The sequence below is a fragment of the Prionailurus viverrinus genome, chromosome D2, assembly GCF_022837055.1.
Source record: "Prionailurus viverrinus isolate Anna chromosome D2, UM_Priviv_1.0, whole genome shotgun sequence".
Lineage (NCBI taxonomy): Eukaryota > Metazoa > Chordata > Mammalia > Carnivora > Felidae > Prionailurus > Prionailurus viverrinus.
Window position 1 is genome coordinate 11,132,300 of NC_062571.1, and position 20,285 is coordinate 11,152,584.

A 20,285-nucleotide genomic window follows, 5' to 3' on the forward strand; every position below is an offset into this window, starting at 1 on the left:
AAGGAATATATAGCTTATTTTTGTTTGATAGATGCTTGGTTTGAAATATACACATGCTCTCACTCTCACACACATGAACACAGTGTATATAAGACTATTATAAAATATATTAGCCTTTTATGCAGTCTTCAAACACGTCTCCCTAGAGCATTAACCCCTCTCTAGTGCAAACAGATGTAATATACTAACTTGTATAACATAAATATTCAGGATTATATCTCTGGACGGCCTGTTCACATCTGAGTAGTGCCATGCTACCTCAGGGTTCTTTTGGGATTTTGTTGAACTTTATGTTCATGTGTCAGGGTCACTTTCAATGCCGAATCTAATTTTCACTGGGTAGTAAGTGTCGTGCTTTCTATTAACAGGGCATATGCTAATGTCAAAACGAAAATAATTGTCCCATATCCACTGCTTTGTGCTTGTTAAATTTCTTTGTAGCAATAACACTGCAGATATCTTCATGACAGTGACACACTGTAATAGTTTCGGTCTACTGAGAAAAAAAACAGAAGAGAACTTAACACACAAACAATATGCTTTCCCTATGTTGCTATCACAACATGCTGTTAAAAGAATTTTTTCACATTATGTAGTAAAATAATTGAGTCATCATGAAGTAATGGTGCCTTATATATTGTTAATTATATTATGTGATATATTTACTATGACACATATTGTACAGAGAGTATATGTTGATATATCAAACCTATAATATTTGAACCACAGCAGTAAGAATTGTATTCAGTTTCCAACGAAATGGACTTACTGCATGGACCCTGTTCTTATCTGTACCAATTCATAAGAGATTATTTTCAGTAAATTTGGTGGGAAAAAAACCCCTATGAATAATTATTTGTGCTATTAAATTAACTCATAAAAATAATGGATCAGTGGTTTTAAATGAGCTCTTTGCTCATTTAAAAATGAAGGAAATGTAACCACAGTGATAAAAATAATTATCCAAATGAGGAACCAACATCCTAAAAATTAAACAAATTGATACAAATGATTGCAAACATATTTCTATCCAATTCTGGTAATTTAGCTTCAGCAAAACAATATCATACAATACATTAATGTCTGAATTAGGTTGGTGTTATGGTTTTCTTGACCCTAACTTGTAAAGATTTTTGGTTTTATGGTTGTATAAGTACAAGGGGCTTATACCTGGTTTGATATTTATAAATATTCAAGTGACCCTACAATAAGACTAATTGAAATCAACACTAAGGGCAATTATAAACTGCTCCATTTTGAGAAACACTTAGATAAATGAACTCCTCCTTATGCTCAAATAATAATCTTGCATTGTATACCACAGGAAATCTATAAACTGAAAAGAGAAATTAACACATCTTTGAACACTTCCAGTGATGATATAGTCCACTTCCACTATAAAGAAATGAAATCTACAATCAAATATGCTTATGAACGACTGTATCAATCGGGTTTTTTTTTAATTTTTTTGATGTTTATTTATTTTTGAGACAGAGAGAGACAGAGCATGAGCAGGGGAGGGGCAGAGAGAGAGGGAGACACAGAATCTGAAGCAGGCTCCAGACTCTGAGCTGTCAGTACAGAGTCCGATGCGGGGCTCGAACTTGTCAACCGCGAGATCATGACCTGAGCCGAAGTCGGACGCTCAAGTGACTGAGCCACCCAGGCACCCCTATCAATTGGGTTTCTTTGTTTGTTTGTTTGTTTGGTGGCTGTTTTCTCAGCAGACTATGAGCTCCATCAGGGCAGGGGCCAAACTTGGTCTGCTCCTTTCTATTCATTCATTGATTCATTCACTCTTCATTCATTCACTCACATACTCATTATTTATTTTAAAGAGTTTTTTTCATGTTTTTTTAAATTTATTTTTGAGAGAGAAAGAGAGTATGAGCAGGGGAGGGGCAGAGACAGACAGAAACACAGAATCTGAAGCAGGCTCCAGGCTCTGGGCTGTCAGCACAGAGCCCAACACGGGGCTTGAACCATGAGATCACGACCTGAGCCGAAGTCAGCCGCTTAACTAACTGAGCCACCCAGGAGCCCCAAAAGATTTTTTTTTAAATTTATTTATTTTGAGAGAGTGAGAGAGAATGTAAGCAGAGGAGGGGCAGAGAGAAAGGGAGAGAGAGAATCCCAAGCAGACCCTGGACTGCTTTTTTGCAACAACACGGATGAACCCTGAGGGCATTATGCTAAGTAGATAAGTTAGAGAAAGACAAATACCATATGATACCACCTATATGTGGAATCTGAAAAAGCCAAACTGATAAAAACAGAGAGAAGAGTGGTGGTTACCAGGGGCCGGGAGGTGGGGACAACAGGGACATGCTAATCAAAGTGGACACATCTCCCATTATAAGATAAATATAAGTTCTGGGGATCTAACATACAGCAGATTGATTGTAGCTAATGATCCTGTGTTGTCTACTTCAAAGTTTCTAAGAGAGTAGATCTTAAGTGTCCTCACCACAGGAACAAATGGTAATTATATGACATGATGTTAACCAATGCTACGGTGATAATCAGGTTGCAATACAGAAGTGTATCAAGTCAATCTGTTGTTGATTTGTTCACCTGACACTGCACACTGTTATATGCCAACTGTATGTTAATAAAGCTGGAAAAGATAGTGAGCCTAGCTTTAAATAAATAAGGCCAGGTGCTACATTTCAACAGGAACTGAAATCTTAAGAAAAAATAGGACAGAATTCTATAACGCAATAGGTAAAACCCACTATTTTTTTCTCACATCAACAAACTAACAAGAGTTTGTAATAGATGCTTTCTTTAAAAAAAAAATTATAATCTTTATTTATTTTTGAGAGAGAGAGACAGAGTGTGAGCGGGAGAGGGGCAGAGAGAGAGGGAGACACAGAATCCAAAGCAGGCTCCAGGCTCTGAGCTGTCAGCACAGAGCCCGACGCAGGGCTTGAACTCAGGAACTGTGAGATCACGACTTGAGCTAAAGTCAGCTGCTCAACCAACTGAGACACCCAGACCCATGGATGCTTTCTGTATACGGGTTTTTTTGGTGTTTTTGTTTCTTAAGGTTATTTATTTATTTTGAGAGACAGAGGGAGCACAAGTGGGGGAGGGGGCAGAAGAGAGAGAGAGAGAGAGAGAGAGAGAGAGAGAGAGAGAATCCCACCCTGGCTCCACTGCCAGCACAGAGCGCAACATGGGGCTCGAACTCACCAACTGCGAGATTATGACCTGAGCCAAAGTCAGACGCTGAACCGACCGAGCCACCCAGGCGCCCCTGCATATGTTTTTAAAACAAGTCATGCCATTAAAAACTTCAGCAATGCTGGCAATACAATGATGCAACAGTGGTACCAATGCAACAGTGAGTCTGGAAAATCAACAGTAAAATACGACACCTACACATGCCCAGGTTAAGGACCAAATTTCAAACTTTTTAAAGTCAAATCTTAGATTTATCCATATTAATTAAGTAGCCACCATGCACCAAGCGCTGCATTGAGCTTTCAAGTTACCATGTGAATAAAATATGTTCCCCGCCCCTGCAGAATGTTGGGTCTTAAAGAAGTCACAGGGGCTACGGCCCAGAGTGCTCAGGGCCAGGCTGTCACCGAGGGCTAAGAGTAAGAGAAGGGGGCAGGAGGAGACCGGCTTCGCCGGAGGGGAGCATTCACCACCCTACACGTTAACAACTGGGTGAAGTACATTAATATGCACTTGCTGTAGACAACACCACTTCCCAAGCTTCAGACAAAGGCACAGCAGGGCTTCCGTGTCCCACACAGGTGGTCACCCCCTCCTTAGAGCATTACGGCCAATTTCATATGCACTGGCCTCTCTGTGCCTGACGGGCTACACACATTTTAATTCAAAATGAGGTCCTCAATCCCAGATTACCATAATCCAAATTGGTCTGCTGGCTTCAATCATATTTCCATTTTTTATCTATAATTACCCGCTTTCTATATTATCTTCTAATTTTAGAAATGGTACTCCAGGGGTGTGTTGGTGGTTCAGTTGGTTGAGCATCTGACTCTTGATTTGGGCTGTGGTCATGATCTCATAGTTCATGGTTTGACCTTGCATCAGGCTCTATGCTGGTGCTGCAGAGCCTGCTTGGGGTTCTCTCTCTCTCTCTCTCTCTCTCTCTCTCTCTCTGTGTCCTACTCTCTCTCTCTCTCTTCTCTCAAAATAAATAAACTTAAAAAAAAAAAAAAGAAATGGTACTCCATACAAATAGCAATCGTTCCTGTTTGGATGTCTGCTTGAAGACTGATACATAACAATATGTTGTTTGGTTTGTGTTTGGGTCTGAATCTCCATTCAAAAGAGTTTCTTTCTCCTTCTGCACTCCAGGGGAGTGGATCTATGGGCCATGGTGATGTCTCAGGCAGACAGTTTGAGGCTTTGTCAGAGGAATCCCTGAAGCCTTCTGGATCCTTCTGTTCCCAGCTCTGCATGGGGGAACATGTCTCTGTCCATTTCAGCTTCAGATGTAAGACCTACGGCTACCTTCCTGTTACCCATTCCTGGCACTAGACCTGAACAGCGCAGCTTTTGGGAAAGATGTTACTCATCCCTTTGCTACATCCTGCTTTTGGGCCCTTCCTGCCATATGGGGTTAGCAGAGCACCTCAATGATATGATGGAAGTAGAATTATGATGCTACTTTGGCCAACACAGTGACTCTCAAATCTGTGCAAACGCTGAAACACAAAGACATCATGATTCTTTTGGCGAAACAATCATGTCTTAAACCAGCCTGGGTGGCTTACTTGGTTAAGCGTCTGACTCTTGATCTCAGTTCAGGTCATGATCTCATGGTTTGTGAGATCAAGACCCGCATAGGGCTCTGAGCTGACAGCGTGGAGCCTGCTTGGGATTTTCTCTCTCCTTCTCTCTCTGCCCCAACCCTGCTCATGCACACACATGCATGCACTCTCTCTCTCTCTCAAAATTAATAAATACACATTTAAAAAAGAAACTAGAAACATTACTTCTAGGAAAAATGTTTATGGTATGTATGTGATACAAAAGCTCAAGCACACATATAGACAAAAACGACGAGACATAAGAACAAGAAGGGAAAGCATGATCACTCATTTCTAAGTACTTCATCAATATTGCTGTCATTTGTTATATATCTTGTTTCACAGCGTTAGCAGTCATATGGTAAAAAGACTGAAAGGCTTGAGAAAACTTAGGGGGTGGGGTGCGGGCATTAAGATGCTTCTATCCATTTTTGCATTGTTTTCCCCTGCAAATGGGAGTAAATGTTACTCTTCGTCAGTGTGTACAGATGCCCCAGTGTGGCTTATAGGATGTGCAGCACACTGAGCGTATGCTTTCAGAATCACTGGACTACAATGAGGAAAAGGAGGGAAGAAGATGTCTTTGTAAGGGTGTGCAGACCTCTGATCTTACGACTTTTCGTTTATCTCAAGTTTCATGATACACCACAATCACCGTCATCCTCCCAAACTTAACACTGACTCCTTGGGCCCTCTCTCTATGCCTTTGTTAACAGCGTCCTATATCGACAACATGCTGTCAAAGCAGAGAAATTCACTAATGGTTTTCAGCTCAAAACATCCGTGAGACATGTGCTTTTAGCACAGCATCTCCTGACAGAGCATCAGCTCACTCTCCAGGCTTGCTGACAGTCCAGAGGGGAGAAAAGTTCTCATCTTTTACGTGTGTGGCAAGAGCACGGTCACGCAAATAGCCTACTGTAGTTGGGGACAGACATTGCGGGCATGCAAAGCTTCAGTTACCCTTAGCTTTTAGTTCCTCTGTAATCGTGCCAAATGCATGCGTTTAAAACCCTAAAAAAGACTAGGAGCGTTGAGGGATGCTATTCAATCGTCCCAGTGATCACCAACAAAGCAGGTGACAGGCACGAGTCACTCCTAGGGTTCAGGGGAACAGGTGTCCCTGCCAAGGAAACGCCACCCCATAACTTATGGAGTTAGAGACTGATTTCCTTGGCCAGACTCACACTATGCTGCATCTCTGGCCATCTGGCAGCATACTTTCGGTGTTACATACTCTCTGTGTCTGTAATCTGTTCATTTTCTTATTTAGTGGTAATTCAAATAACAAAGGCATGGATCTTTAAGTGTTTGGAGAGGTCCTCCCCTCCCTAACATGAGTGACACAGAAGACAAAAATTTAGAGGCATCCCCCCATATCTCCTATGTGAGAACCTGGAATCCATCCATGTGGTTCTCTTTTTTTTTTTTATTATTTTTTTTAACGTTTATTTATTTTTGAGACAGAGAGAGACAGAGGATGAACAGGGGAGGGGCAGAGAGAGAGGGAGACACAGAATCCGAAGCAGGCTCCAGGCTCTGAGCTGTCAGCCCAGAGCCCGACGCGGGGCTCGAACTCACGGACCGTGAGATCATGACCTGAGCTGAAGTCGGATGCTTAACCGACCAAGCCACCCAGGCGCCCCATCCATGTGGTTCTTAAACAATGTGGCTAATTATTCTGATGTCCAAGTGTGTGTATGTGTGTGTGTGTGTGTGTGTGTGTGTGTGTGTGTGTGTGCAGGTGGGTGGGTGAGTATGTTAAGCATGCCTTTTCATTCTGAGACTTTGATGTCTTGGGGTCTTGATGATCCTTGATCGCCCCTCCCAAAGCTAGTCATTTCCTACAGATAATAAATGACTTTCCTGCAAGCATGCCTTTCATAGATTGACCGACCAACCCAGAGTCCTATATTCCCCAACCGCCTCCTTTACCTGGGCCTCCATCCACTTGCCCTAATCGCCCCAGGGCTACGTACCCCAACTAGGGACACTCCTTACACCCCAGAGACCACTGAAATTATGCAAACTAGCCAACTCTGCTTTGCCCGTCCAGTCCCACAAAAACCGTAATACAGGTTCCTGCCCACCTTTTCCCCTTGTTCCCTCTGCCACAAGACCAACGGTGCTTTGCCACATGTCCCCCCCATATGACACGCCTTCTGTTTCTAGGAAACTGTGAGTAAAAACCTCTTCCTTCATGAAAGTCATTTCTGGGTCTGTCTAACCATACCTACTCACATCCTAGGTTTCCTTAAAACTGTGTGTATGCATATGTGTTTAATCGGTAAATAATATTACAACATCTATAAAATCTCAGTTATACATCCTCAAAAGATCTAAAAGAAAATCAGCGAATGAAAGTTACATTCAGACATTTTCTAGAACAGTACAACGCATTATACTAATACCTTCGACATCTTTGACTTGGTGTCCGTAATAAGGAAAGACATATTGTTGATTTCGTTCTGTACCACAAAGTTCTGCTCTTCTCTTTTGAAATTCTGAGAAGGTGCAAAGAAATTTTCAGTTAAAACCACACAGGTAAGAAGCCCATGTAATCAAGAGGTTACACAGGACCCAAAAGTCTTGACAAAGAGAAGTAGTAGTTTGATACAGATTTAATAAGAAAGGGAGCAAATATTTGTTATGTATATAATGAGAGTGCTTGGCGTGGGGCAACATTTCTGGGAACTAGATACAAATATGTAATGTTTCAAAGGCGGGAACACTAAGATCCAGAATATTTTAAGCACCAAAGTCACACACCTACCAAGGGATAGAATCAGTACTCAAATCCCAATGTAGCTGGCGAGAGGCACAGATTGCTTCTTGGAAGAAACACGGGGCGTGCACAACTATGATGTGGCTTTCCATTCTGCCAGATATTTTATCTACTTTTTCAAATACTATTGACGTTATTTTATTCATGTTCAATTCAGGAGTGTGAGAACACAGTCAAAGTCAACTGTTTGAGGAGTGGTAGTGAAGAAAGCAAACAAAAAATGAAAGTAGAAATAATCAGAGGTTTAAAACAGAAATTAACAATCTAAGCACATGCCTTCTTCCTCTTTTTTTTTTAATGTTTGTTTGTTTGTTTATTTATTTATTTATTTATTTATTTATTTATTTTTCAACGTTTATTTATTTTTGGGACAGAGAGAGACAGAGCATGAACGGGGGAGGGGCAGAGAGAGAGGGAGTCACAGAATCGGAAACAGGCTCCAGGCTCCGAGCCATCAGCCCAGAGCCCGATGCGGGGCTTGAACTCACGGACTGCGAGATCGTGACCTGGCTGAAGTCGGACGCTTAACCGACTGCGCCACCCAGGCGCCCCTATTTATTTTTGAGAGAGAGAGAAAGAGACAGACCACAAGCGGGGGTGGGACAGAGAAACAGGGAGACACAGAATCCGAAGCAGGCTCCAGGCTCTGAGCTGTCAACACAGAGCCCAACGCGGGGCTCAAACCCACGAACTGTGAGATCATGACCTGAGCTGAAATCGGACGCTTAACCCACTGAGCCACCCAGATGCCTCAGCTTCTTCCTCTTTTGGATGAGCAAAACTCAAATAAAACAATTTCCTAGTAAGCATCCAAAATGTTAACAATTGATGAGTAATAACATATTTTGTGTGAAGGACAGTGAAAAGACCAAGCTTCGACTTTCCTTCGGCTCACGTTAACCTTCTAATCTTCCTATTCATAACAACATGGTTGCTCATGAGTTTCATCTTTAAATATTTGGGTAAGAATATATATGACACACACTAACAGATTTGTGTTTTAAATATACCCATGAGATTCAAAGGGTGCCTGGGTGGCTCAGTCAGTTAAGAGTCCGACTTCAGCCCAGGTCATGATCTCATGACTCGTGAGTTCGAGCCCGGCATTGGGCTCTGTGCTGACAGTTTGAAGCCTAGAGCTGTTTCGGATTCTGTGTCTCCCTTTCTCTCTGCCCCAACCCCGCTCATGCTCTGTCTCTCTCTCTCTCTCAAAAATAAATACATATTAAAAAAAAAATTTTAATAAAGAAAAAAATCCCATGAGATTCAAAAGTACATATTCAGATTTTTTTCTTACTCTTGAAATTACCATTAGACATTCATCTAAAATTCTACTGATGATGATAAATACTCCTCCAAATACTTGTTCCAAAATTATGTCTTGCATATAAATTTAAAGAAGCCTTTTTTTGGTATTTTGGTGATTAATGAAGTTGAAGAGTCTCAGTTCTTCAAGGGAAAATATGCAGGTTTTAGTTTTCTTAAGTGATTCAGTCCTGGGCTCTGGATTTCAAATATTCCTTGAAAAGCACCCTGAACCATCTAATGCACCCCTCAACATGAGTTACATAGGATGAGAAATCATTTGCTTTTTATCTAGAGGAACATAAAGACCTAAATGAATTTTAGGCACCACAGAAAATGAAAGTCAATGTGAAATACAAAAGCATATATTAAAAAGGCCATTATTTCATATATTATTTCAGTGTGCTTATATTTTTTGATGTATGTTTTTACATACATTTTGATACAAATTTGACAGACTCCTCAGAGGCAGGCAACAAATATTATGCATTATTCTAGACATGAAGTGGGAAATTTTAATTTTTTTAAAAATATGACATTTCCTGGGGCGCCTGGGTGGCGCAGTCGGTTAAGTGTCCGACTTCAGCCAGGTCGCGATCTCGCGGTCCGTGAGTTCGAGCCCCGCGTCGGGCTCTGGGCTAATGGCTTGGAGCCTGGAGCCTGTTTCCAATTCTGTGTCTCCCTCTCTCTCTGCCCCTCCCCCGTTCATGCTCTGTCTCTCTCTGTCCCAAAAATAAATAAACGTTGAAAAAAAAAATTTTCAAAAAAAAAATATGACATTTCCAAAATAACGGGATTTGGATAACAATCTGACGAAATAAACAAGGAAGTTTTCTCAAAGAATGGAACTGAGGTTGAGGATTTCCTTTCTTGGAGTCTCACATTTACAAAGTGCCACAGATTCGTAACTGAGACAAAAATTCTAAGATTTTGAAATAATCTGGGACAATAATCAATGTTCACTTAACCCATTTTCTGCGAGTTATTCAAAATAATTATAGAATGCTCTCGAGTTCTTATTATTAAAACCTTTTTCAGGGGTGCCTGGGTGGCGCAGTCGGTTAAGCGTCCGACTTCAGCCAGGTCACGATCTCACGGTCCGTGGGTTCGAGCCCCGCGTCGGGCTCTGGGCTGATGGCTCGGAGCCTGGAGCCTGTTTCCGATTCTGTGTCTCCCTCTCTCTCTGCCCCTCCCCCGTTCATGCTCTGTCTCTCTCTGTCCCAAAAATAAATAAACGTTGAAAAAAAAAATTAAAAAACAAAACAAAACAAAAAAAAAACCTTTTTCAGACTGAAAAACATATAGTTCCACTTGCAGCATACAAAATAGTGAAAATATTCACTAAAGATGTACTTTATAATTTCTTTTCAACAGGATTCCGAGCAGGGACTGTATTTTATTCTAACGTGTACGTGAAACTAAACTCCTGTAGAAACAAGAGTGTGTGAAACAAATGTAAAGAAGTAGTATCTTTAACAAGTAAACAAATGTATCTTGTGAGTGAAAACCACAAGTCCATCCTAGCATTTCTCAAACTAGGCATCACGCGTGCTCCTGGGGGCTCAGCAAAACACCTACAGGAGGGAAGCCTAGAGGAGAAAATGCCACGTCCCTGTGTCCCCGTTACCCTAAGATTTAGAGGCAAACAGAAAAAAGCATTTATGGAGTGCAACTAAAAACCCCTCAGTAATTTTTTTTTTAATACAAATTACCAAACTCCAAATGAAGGTTTATAGTGCTTCAAACTACCACGGGGAATGTGTCCTGTCTCCACACCAGTTAAGGGATACCTAGGAGGCTAGCTTGAGAAACACCGTCACAGGCATTTACTAAAGGGACTGGAAAATTAGTTGAAAACTTGAAAGCCCTGGGGCGCCTGGGTGGCTCAGTCGGTTGAGCGTCCAACTTCGGCTCAGGTCACGATCTCGCGGTCTGTGAGTTCGAGTGAGCCCCACGTCGGGCTCTGTGCGGACAGCTCAGAGCCTGGAGCCTGCTTCGGATTCCGTATCTCCCTCTCTCTCTCTGCCCCTCCCTAGCTTGTACTCTGTCTACCCCTCTCTCAAAAATAAACAAACATTAAAAAAAAAAAAAAACAAAACAAAAAAGAAAACTTGAAAGCCCTTAAAATAAACCAAACCGGAAGCAATATTTTTCTACTTACGTGGGATTTTGACCAGTAGATGAACACTTCGGCCACCATGCGGAAAAGGTCCTCTGCTTCTGGGTTAGGTTCTTTTAGCCACTTTGCCCTGGATCACATATAAATAAAGTGGTGTCTCAGTTATTCCTTCCACTTGATTTTCTTTTTTTAAATCACCCACTCAGGGGCGCCTGAGGGGCTTAGCTGGTTACTCATCCGACCCTTGATTTTGGCTCAACTAATGATCTCATTACTTGAGCCACATTGCTCCCCCACATTGGTCTCTGAGCTGGGATTCTCTTTCTCCCTCCCCTACTCATGCTGTTTTCTCTCTCTCGCTCTCACAATAAATAAACTTAAAAAAAAAATCACCCGTTAAGTTAAATTTCAAACCAAGCAAACTAAGGGCAAGTGTGCTGTCCACAGAGGCCCTAGCTGGCCACTTGAGTACATCTGTTTTACACTTAAAGCAATTTAAACACTGTAACTATCAAACTGCTAACTTTTGCAGAAGGCAGACTACTAATGAGATCCCCCTTTGTCATCTCGAGACGCTTGGTGAAAATCACCTTGTCTTATACACATCTGGTTAGGTCACAATCACGCACCAGCTCATCACCGAGCGAATGAAGCCATTCATCAGGACACATGAACCCAGCAAGGTCATGACTGAATCGGAGAAATGAATCCCTTGGGAACAGTGTACCTGTTATAGTCCACAAATCTAATCAAGAGCGGGTAGAAGGCATACAGATCTCTGGCCAGAGTGGTGAACTCATCGAGAATGAGAAGCTCTGCCTCGGACATATCCCCCCTGGCCTCAGCTTTCAGATGGTCCTCCTCCGACACCACCATCGCTGCTTTTTTCTTGAGTTTCTCCATTAATGGCAAGAAATGAGTTTTCAGGAGCTGAGGTTTCACTTTATTTATAATGGGCTGTGAAAATACTGTTTGAAGACAGACATTAATATTCTGTTCTGCATCAACAGGCATTAAAAAGAAGACAGATTATAATTACAACTGTAGCATGATTTCGCCCCGCCCGCCTCCCCTCCCCCAGCACAAGGCTTCTTTCAGGATTCAGCCCATGCCTCAGGCGTTTTTCTAGTCCCAAACCTAATTACACAGTTGCTGTTCAAAAATGATTACTGAATTGAATTTGATGTGCTTTCTTGTTTTTTTTTTTTTTTTAATTGGCAGCTAATTTGGAATGGGGGGAAAAATGTTCATTCACTTTGGAAATCAATTATTTTCACAAAAAGAAGAAAAAATCCCCAAATGGAAAACATTCTTCTGGCTCTTTCTTTATAAGGAGTAGGCACCACTGAATAATCACGAGCCTACATACAGCCATCCCACGTTGGCTTCCCCAGCCTTGTCCCAGTGGGAGACTCAGACTGCACAGGTCATTTATTTATTTCTGAATTTTTTAAACACCCATCTTGTCCATCCTTGAAGCTGGTCCACATTGTCCGAGGTGGGAGGTGCAAAGACAGACAAATGTAAATTCTTGACTCTGTTTTGGTTATCCTCTCCCCACTCCTGATAAGATGAATCGCTAAAAGGGGGTTGTTTCAAAATCCAGTTTTATTTTCGTCTCTGTCTACAGAACCATTAGTTTTTGCTGCTGCACTTCCTGATCAGTCTTACAGAGACCGTCCAATCAGGAAAATGTTTACTTATTTAAAAGTTGTATCAATATGACAAGTCACCTGATGCCTGATCAAATCTACATTTTTTTTTTATTATTTAAAGAACAGCGTGACAGAAACAATATTTTTAAAGATTTTTTGAGCACAGAAGAAAATATTAATGAGGCCCAAGATAGGAAAATTCTAGTAGTTCTGTATTTCTTTTCATTTTAAAACGTTCTTTTACTTAGGAAATCTCTACACCTAACGTGGGGCTCAAACTCATGACCTGCGAGGATCAAGGGCCGAATGCTTTACTGACCAAGCCGGTCAGGTGTCCCTAGTCTTCTGTTATTTCACAGACTTTTGGAAATGAAACAAATTCACGTGATGTGTCTCTCTCCAATTCTTACCTGCTAACCTCTTCATCCAGGCTCCCTCATCAATTCCCAGGTTATTATATATGATTTTCAATATATTCCCCAAGAGCGTGTTCATGTGCTCGGAGTTCAGGGCGGTACAGCACATTTCAGCCCTTTCTGGATTATTTTCAGGTCCGTGCTCCCACCAACGAGACATGTAGCTGCAAAGCATGGGCAGTATGACTTCCATGACGTGTGGCATCTGTGTGTAGCGAATGCCGGACTCAGCTAATTCCACAATTTCTTCCATGAGTTTCTCCAAAGACGGTATATTTGGGCACACATCCTCCACGTTAGTTGGCAAATTCAGAGCTAGAGAAACACACGTAAGAGTGAACCGCGTTCAGTGAAAGGACGGACTTACGAGGACGGCCACACTTCCACTGTGTATGGCAGCCACAAGCAGCCATCTCGCTCTGGGCTTCAGAGCTCGGCAAGACCCGGCGGGCCTTCCACCGGCTCCCTCTCTTTGCTGGTGGCAGCTATATCCAAAGTTCTCTCTTTTCCCCAAGTTCCTATCTTACCACCACGCCTCACTCCTTTAAGATCAGAAAATGACCATTTCTTCTACTTCAGAGCAAACCAGAATATCAAAGGTCTCTGCCTACAGGCCTTCTGTGTGGTCTATCCTTCTGCGACCATCACCTATTTTCAGAGCAAGGAGCTCTGAGGTCCCTGTTCAGGGCTCGGCCTGTGTTCTCAATGCCCCACTACAGAGGCCATGCTTAGGCCCTATGTTGAGCCACTTATATATGCTCTGTACACAGCATAATATCTATGCATTATATATATAACATACAACATATAATTATACTCTGTAGCGCCTCCTCCCCAGCAGCCTGCCGCGATGCTTCGAATCTCCCCTGGATTGTTTAACTTTCCATAAATGCTTTCTATAAAGTTAACTTTCCATAGAGTGCTTCCCACCACTTAACTGATCGCCCCTTTTCACAAACCCTTACGTGGCTAACCGTTACAGTGGCATTTCCCATCACTGACCAGATTCCCTTTTCCTTAATCTCAATGTATTCAGTCTTTCCGGACTCCCTCCTGAACTTTGTCAGGCTCCTTTACTGGCTATTTTCTCCTTGAAGAACTTTTTTAAAAAAATTTTTTTAAGCGTTTATTTTTGAGAGAGAGAGTGAGAGAGAGAGAGACTGACCACGAGTGGGGTAAGGGCAGAGAGAGAGGGAGACACAGAATCCAAAGCAGGCTCCAGGCTCAGAGCTGTTAGCAGAGAGCCTGATGCAGGGCTTGAACTCACCAACCATGAGATCATGACCTGAGCCAAAGTCAGACACTTAACTGACTGAGCCATCCAGGGGCCCTTCAAGATTCCTCTTGAACCAACTCAGTTAAGCCGTTCTGGTATCCTCAATGAACACTGCATTTTTGTGTCCTTAGTGTTCTTTATTCTGAATTCTATCACATGTATCTACTGGTCTCTCCCATACTGCAACTAAAACCCCCCTGAAAGAAAGAATCCAAGTCTAATACTTTCTTGTGTCAAATCTCCCCCATTTCCCTCAGTGTATGTTGCAAACAATTACTTGTGGGATGGCTAAAACCTGAATGAAAGGGGATCGTTCAATTCCTTTACTTTGTTATGCAAATGATGTGTTACAGAAACAAAAGCAGGTAAATTATCTGCTCTGTGTGTTTCCTTTTCTGCAATAAATAACAAATCTGCTTCATTCTGGATTCACAGCAAAAGGATTAATCAGTCAAAAATCCTAACTAAGACAACTTAGTAAAACAGGTTTACACAGAAGCCTAGTAGCTCAAATTCAACCATGTTTTACTATTTACAAATATATTGTGGCAATTATGCAGAGAAATATTGCTAACTCACATTCAACATATTTTGCCTTAGCTTCCTCTGTTATAGGAAATCAGAATTATAAAATGGGCAAATTAAATAATGACGATTCAAGTTTTTAAGAGATTCCTTACTTGATAAAAGGCATTATAAAACAAGTATAACCAGCAGATCCCCTCAAAAGAGGAGTTACACAGAGAAATGATCTCATTAACAGAGAGGGATGCACTTGTGGACAACAAATAGTTCTTGCCTAAGTTTTGAGAACTCTTTAGGGCTACTGGAAAGCAAATGAAATGCAGTATACGGTATCAGACTTAGAAGAAATCAAACAAAAAAGTAATATGAGAGGACACCTACATAATGTTTAAGCCATGAGAACTCTGTTTTGATCGCTTTCAATGGCTGATTGGAGAAATAAGTCGTTTCTGCTATGTTAACTATTGGTCATCCAACTCATTTCAAATCCTAGTAAATAATTCGAACAGGTTCTCACAGACCGATCCTTGAAATCATCAGCAATGGTCCTAAAAGCTTTTCAACTGGGACAGTGGGAAAAATGAGCCTACCAACCCAGAAAAATAGATTTTCCCGAGTGAAAGACGATGCGGGGCATGACTGTTTACAGATACCTAGTATGCATACAGACGTACATAAAAATCTTAAGAATACACATGCTAAGGGGCGCTTGGGTGGCTCAGTCGGTTGAGCGGCCGACTTCAGCTCGGGTCATGATCTCGCGGTCCGTGAGTTCGAGCCCCGCGTCGGGCTCTGGGCTGACAGCTCAGAGCCTGGAGCCTGTTTCAGATTCTGTGTCTCCCTCTCTCTGACCCTCCCCCGTTCATGCTCTGTCTCTCTCTGTCTCAAAAATAAATAAATGTTAAAAAAAAAAAAAAAGAATACACATGCTAAGGTCAGATTCAAATTTGAGTCACTGATTGTGTTTCAGATTTATAAGTTTTTTAAATGATAAAAATTGGACTAAACTGTGAGAAAAAAATCACATGGAATTAATCTGTCCCAAGAAGACAGACACATCTGGTGAACCCAAACAAAACAAAACAAAACCCAATCTGAAGGGTACAAATCCATAAATATAATGAGTAACACCCTCTGCTCGCTGTACCTATGAGAGAGAACTGAATCAGAAATTAGACTGACCCATTTACTTCCATTTCTGCCAATTATTTTGTCTTATTCTTAGGAGGGCTAATTTGAAGAAATTAAACGACTTTTCTTGTAGAGACACTATGGGGATAGTATATAACATTCCAGAGACCAAATCATAACATTTAAAAACAAATAGCATTGGAGATAATAAATTGAAATGGTCCATGAAAAAAATCACTGTAGGAAAATACAGTAGATGTCATTACGTTTCAAGGTCATATCTCAAATACTGAACATGCTTCTTCTGCATTACCTGCTCTTTCTCGCGATGACTTGGTATTGTAGATAGAGTAGATGTTATGTTTGTCAAGATGAGTTTCCAAAAATGCGACAGGAAAGGCACCAGCAAAAGCAGCAAGACATTCTCCTAACGCAGAGCGTTGCCTACAAGTGCAAAATGTTTGTTTTTTAGGTCTTCCAAGTGAATGAAGAAGTTACACTAAAGGCAACAAGTTTAAAACTAACATTAGAGGGGCGCCTGGGTGGCTCAGTCAGTTAAGCGACCGATTTTGGCTCAGATCATGATGTCACAGTCCATGAGTTCGAGCCCCGCGTCAGGCTCTGTGCTGACAGCTCAGAGCCTGGAACCTGCTTCGGGTTCTGTGCCTCCCTCTCTCTCTGCCCCTCCCCTGCTCGTGCTCTGTCTCTCTCTGTCTCAAAAATAAAAATAAAAAACATTAAAAAAAATTAAAAACAAAAAAACTAACATTAGAGGGATAATAATCACGCAAATAATAAAAGTAACCCCCAAATCCAATTTCTACATTGCGAAACATCATCTGCTTTCAATAGCAAAGTCTCCACCATTTAAAAACAGCTAAATTATCCGTTAGTTTAAAAAGAAGTTAAGGGGTGCGTGGGTGGCTCAGTTGGGGGAGCATCTGACTTTGGCTCAGGTCATGATCTCACAGTTCGTGGGTTTGAGCCCTGCATCAGGCTTGCTGCTGTCAGCTCAGAGCCCGCTCCAAATCCTCTGCACCCTCTCTCTCTGCCCCTCCCTGCTTGTGGTCTCTGTCTCTCTAAAATAAATAAAACACTGGGGCATCTGGGTGGCTCAGCCAGTTAAGTGTCTGATTTCAGCTCAGATCACGATCTCATGGTTTGTGAGCTCCACCCCTGCATCGGGCTCTGTGCTGACCCCTCAGAGCCTGGAGCCTGCTTCTGATTCTGTGTCTCCCTCTCTCTCTGCCCCTCCCCTGCTTGTGCTCTGTCTCTCTCTCAAAAATAAATACATCCATATTTTTGAGACATTTAAAAAAATACATAAAACATTAAAAAATAAGTTAAAACATTATAGACCAAAATAACAAGAAAAACCCTGTCAAATCCCCCCCATGAGTCTGGACATTTCTTTTGCTTTGCTTCCTTTCTTTACATCTTCTTCTTTTTTAAAACATAATGACCTACTGAGGAAGAATTCTTATTAGGTGAATAAATGCACTAATAAACATTAAAAAAAAAAAGTAGTGATACCAACACACTAATATAATTTTCTGAAAATTTACTAAGTAATTTCAAGGTAGCTATGAAATATTAAGACATAATATATACCAAAAACTCTTAATAACACATAAAATTGATTCATCGTTTTTAAGGAAAGGAAGAGGTTTAAGGAATCATTCTGGGATCAATTGACTCAGGGCAGTTCATGACCCATGGCTTCCCCTGCCAGTGACATAAATTCTCACTTTCCTGGGGTGCTTGGGTGGCTCAGTTGGTTGAGTGGCCGACTTCAGCTTGGTCATGATCTCGCGGTCCGTGAGTTCGAGCCCCGCGTCGGGCTCTGTGCTGACAGCTCAGAGCCTGGAGCCTGTTTCAGATTCTGTGTCTCCCTCTCTCTGACCCTCCCCATTCATGCTCTGTCTCTCTCTCTCTGTCTCAAAAATAAATAAACGTTAAAAAAAAAATTCTCTCTTTCCCTTAGCTAACTACATAATCCAAGGATTCGCTGGCACATGTTTATTAAATGTAGGACAATATGAGTTATTTCAGCATATTATGAACCCCTGAAATTACTTCACATAAATATTTTACTTTAGGAGTCCATAAAATCTATCTAATTAAGAAAAGATCATACAATTCTCTTTGGTAGCTTTAAATTCCTAATGGAAAAATATATGACTACATAAAATTAACAACGCCTAATAGTTTAATATTTTAATTAAAAATGACTAGACATTTAGTCAGCTAGGAGAAAATACCTCTTCCTAGAATGACACTGAATAACTGAATAACACAGAGTTTAATTCAAACACTGAATAACATTTTATTACTAAAAATAATTTAGGACAGCAAGAAATCACAAAGGGAACAGGCTTTGATTCAGACAGACCTGAGTCCCAAACTTATTCCTGATACTTGCATCACTTTAGGAAAATTACTCATTCTTTCTGTTTTGCTTTCCTTACCTAAAAACTGGGATGAAGAATTGCAAAATTTCTGACACATAATAGGAGTTCAATAAAAGTTTGAAAATAATGAGAATATACTTATTTAAGAATTTAATAGCCTAAAATGTTTCATATATGACCCCAAAGTAATGAATTCTCTTACATCTGACTGGACAAGTCCTTTTATTTTATTAATAATACATGTGAACTATTTAATAATTTACTTTAAAATTTTGATTCAATTAGTAATTCTCAGACCAACTGTGAGTATTTGTATTTTGGAAATAGCAGGTTTTTTATATGATGCTTATTAAGATACCTACATTTTTCTTAGTACAGTGACACTCTTTCATTTTTTCCAAGATATCTTTTACTCATCTTCCAATTTTCATTACAATTTTTTTTAATGTTTATTTATTTTTAAGAGAGAGAGACAGAGTGTGAGAGGGGGAGGTGCAGAGGGAGGGAGACACAGAATCCGAACCAGGCTCCAGGCTCCAGGCTCCAAGCTGTCAGCACAGAGCCCGACGCGGGGCTCGAACTCACGGACCACGAGATCATGACCTGAGCTGAAGTTGGACGCTCAACTGACTGAGCCACCAGGCACCCCTCCCAATTTTCATTTTTATACTCTCCCCAAATGACTTTATAACTGCAAGAAAAAAAAAAAATGTATCTTTTTTAGATCCTAACAAAAGACTCCCAAAGTTTATCAAGGAAAAACCAGAGGTAAAAAGAGTAACAATGAGAGCACTGCTGAGGTTATGAGAGAGTTTGGATTACCAGATACTACAATGTATCATAAAGTACTAACAGTTCAGGCTACATGGTACCGATCTAATTATTTAAAAAGTCAAATAACAGAACAAAATAGAGATTCTAGAAATATAACCTATTTAATCTATACCACAGTATAGAATGAAGGTCTTATTTTAAATCAGTAGATAAAAGAAATATTTAATAAATCATTCCTTTGGGAGGAGGTTGGGGGATGGGTGAAATAGGTAAAGGAGATCAAGAGGAATAAACTTCTAGATATAAAATAGATCACAGAGATGAAAAGTGCAGCACAAGGAATACAGTCAATAATATTGTAATAATGTTGTGCTGCGACAGATGGTAACTACCCTCAGAGTGGTCAACATGGTGTAATATAGGGAACTGTCCGGTCACTAAGCTGTGCACCTGAAACTAATATAACATTGTATGTCAACGACATTTCACTTAAAGATAAATACTTGCCACATGGAGGATGGTTTTAAAATTTTAATTTGAATTCTACATAACACCTAAAAAGAAACATGAAATTCAGATTCATTTCCAGTAAATTCCCCTTACTCCAGAGATGATCATTCCGGACATTCATTACTTTCCTCGAACTTCTTACATTTCTTTTCTGAACCATCACTTGGCTGAGGCATATTTCATTCAGAAAAATGGAAGCCAGGAGACACACACCTATTTATACCTGACTTACCTACTATCTGCTTTCTGTTGAATGGAGGAAAGTTCTGCGTTGCCAAACGTTCTAAAACATACATTTCCGAACACCCCATGTCATTCTCTTTATTGTGTGCTTACTGACCCATGATAAGCTGCCAATATTACATTCTTCACTTGTTTTGTTTTTTGTTCCTCATTAGGTCTAAGGTCTTTGAGAGTAGGGATCTATCTTGCTTATTACGGTTGTTATCACAGAACCTGGTGCTTACTAAATTTTTATTGAATGAGTAAAGGATTAAAAAGCTAAATGTAAACAGCAAAAAGAATGAAAAACCTAAAAGAATAAGTTTTTTTTTTTAACGTTTATTTATTTTTGAGACAGAGAGA

At 40.7% G+C, this 20,285-nt stretch overlaps 1 protein-coding gene across 1 annotated transcript in view; it reads right to left on the minus strand.

The window, feature by feature from the left end:
• The window catches only part of RYR2 (ryanodine receptor 2), a 756,803-nt gene that overhangs the window by 121,070 nt on the left and 615,448 nt on the right, over window positions 1–20,285 (minus strand). The window contains exons 67-71 of the mRNA XM_047824653.1: window positions 16,319–16,449; window positions 13,068–13,388; window positions 11,730–11,970; window positions 11,045–11,132; window positions 7,205–7,297 (exon numbers count right to left, since the gene is read on the minus strand). Coding sequence (XP_047680609.1) covers window positions 7,205–7,297; window positions 11,045–11,132; window positions 11,730–11,970; window positions 13,068–13,388; window positions 16,319–16,449 — 874 coding nt within the window. The remainder of the gene's footprint in view (window positions 1–7,204; window positions 7,298–11,044; window positions 11,133–11,729; window positions 11,971–13,067; window positions 13,389–16,318; window positions 16,450–20,285) is intronic.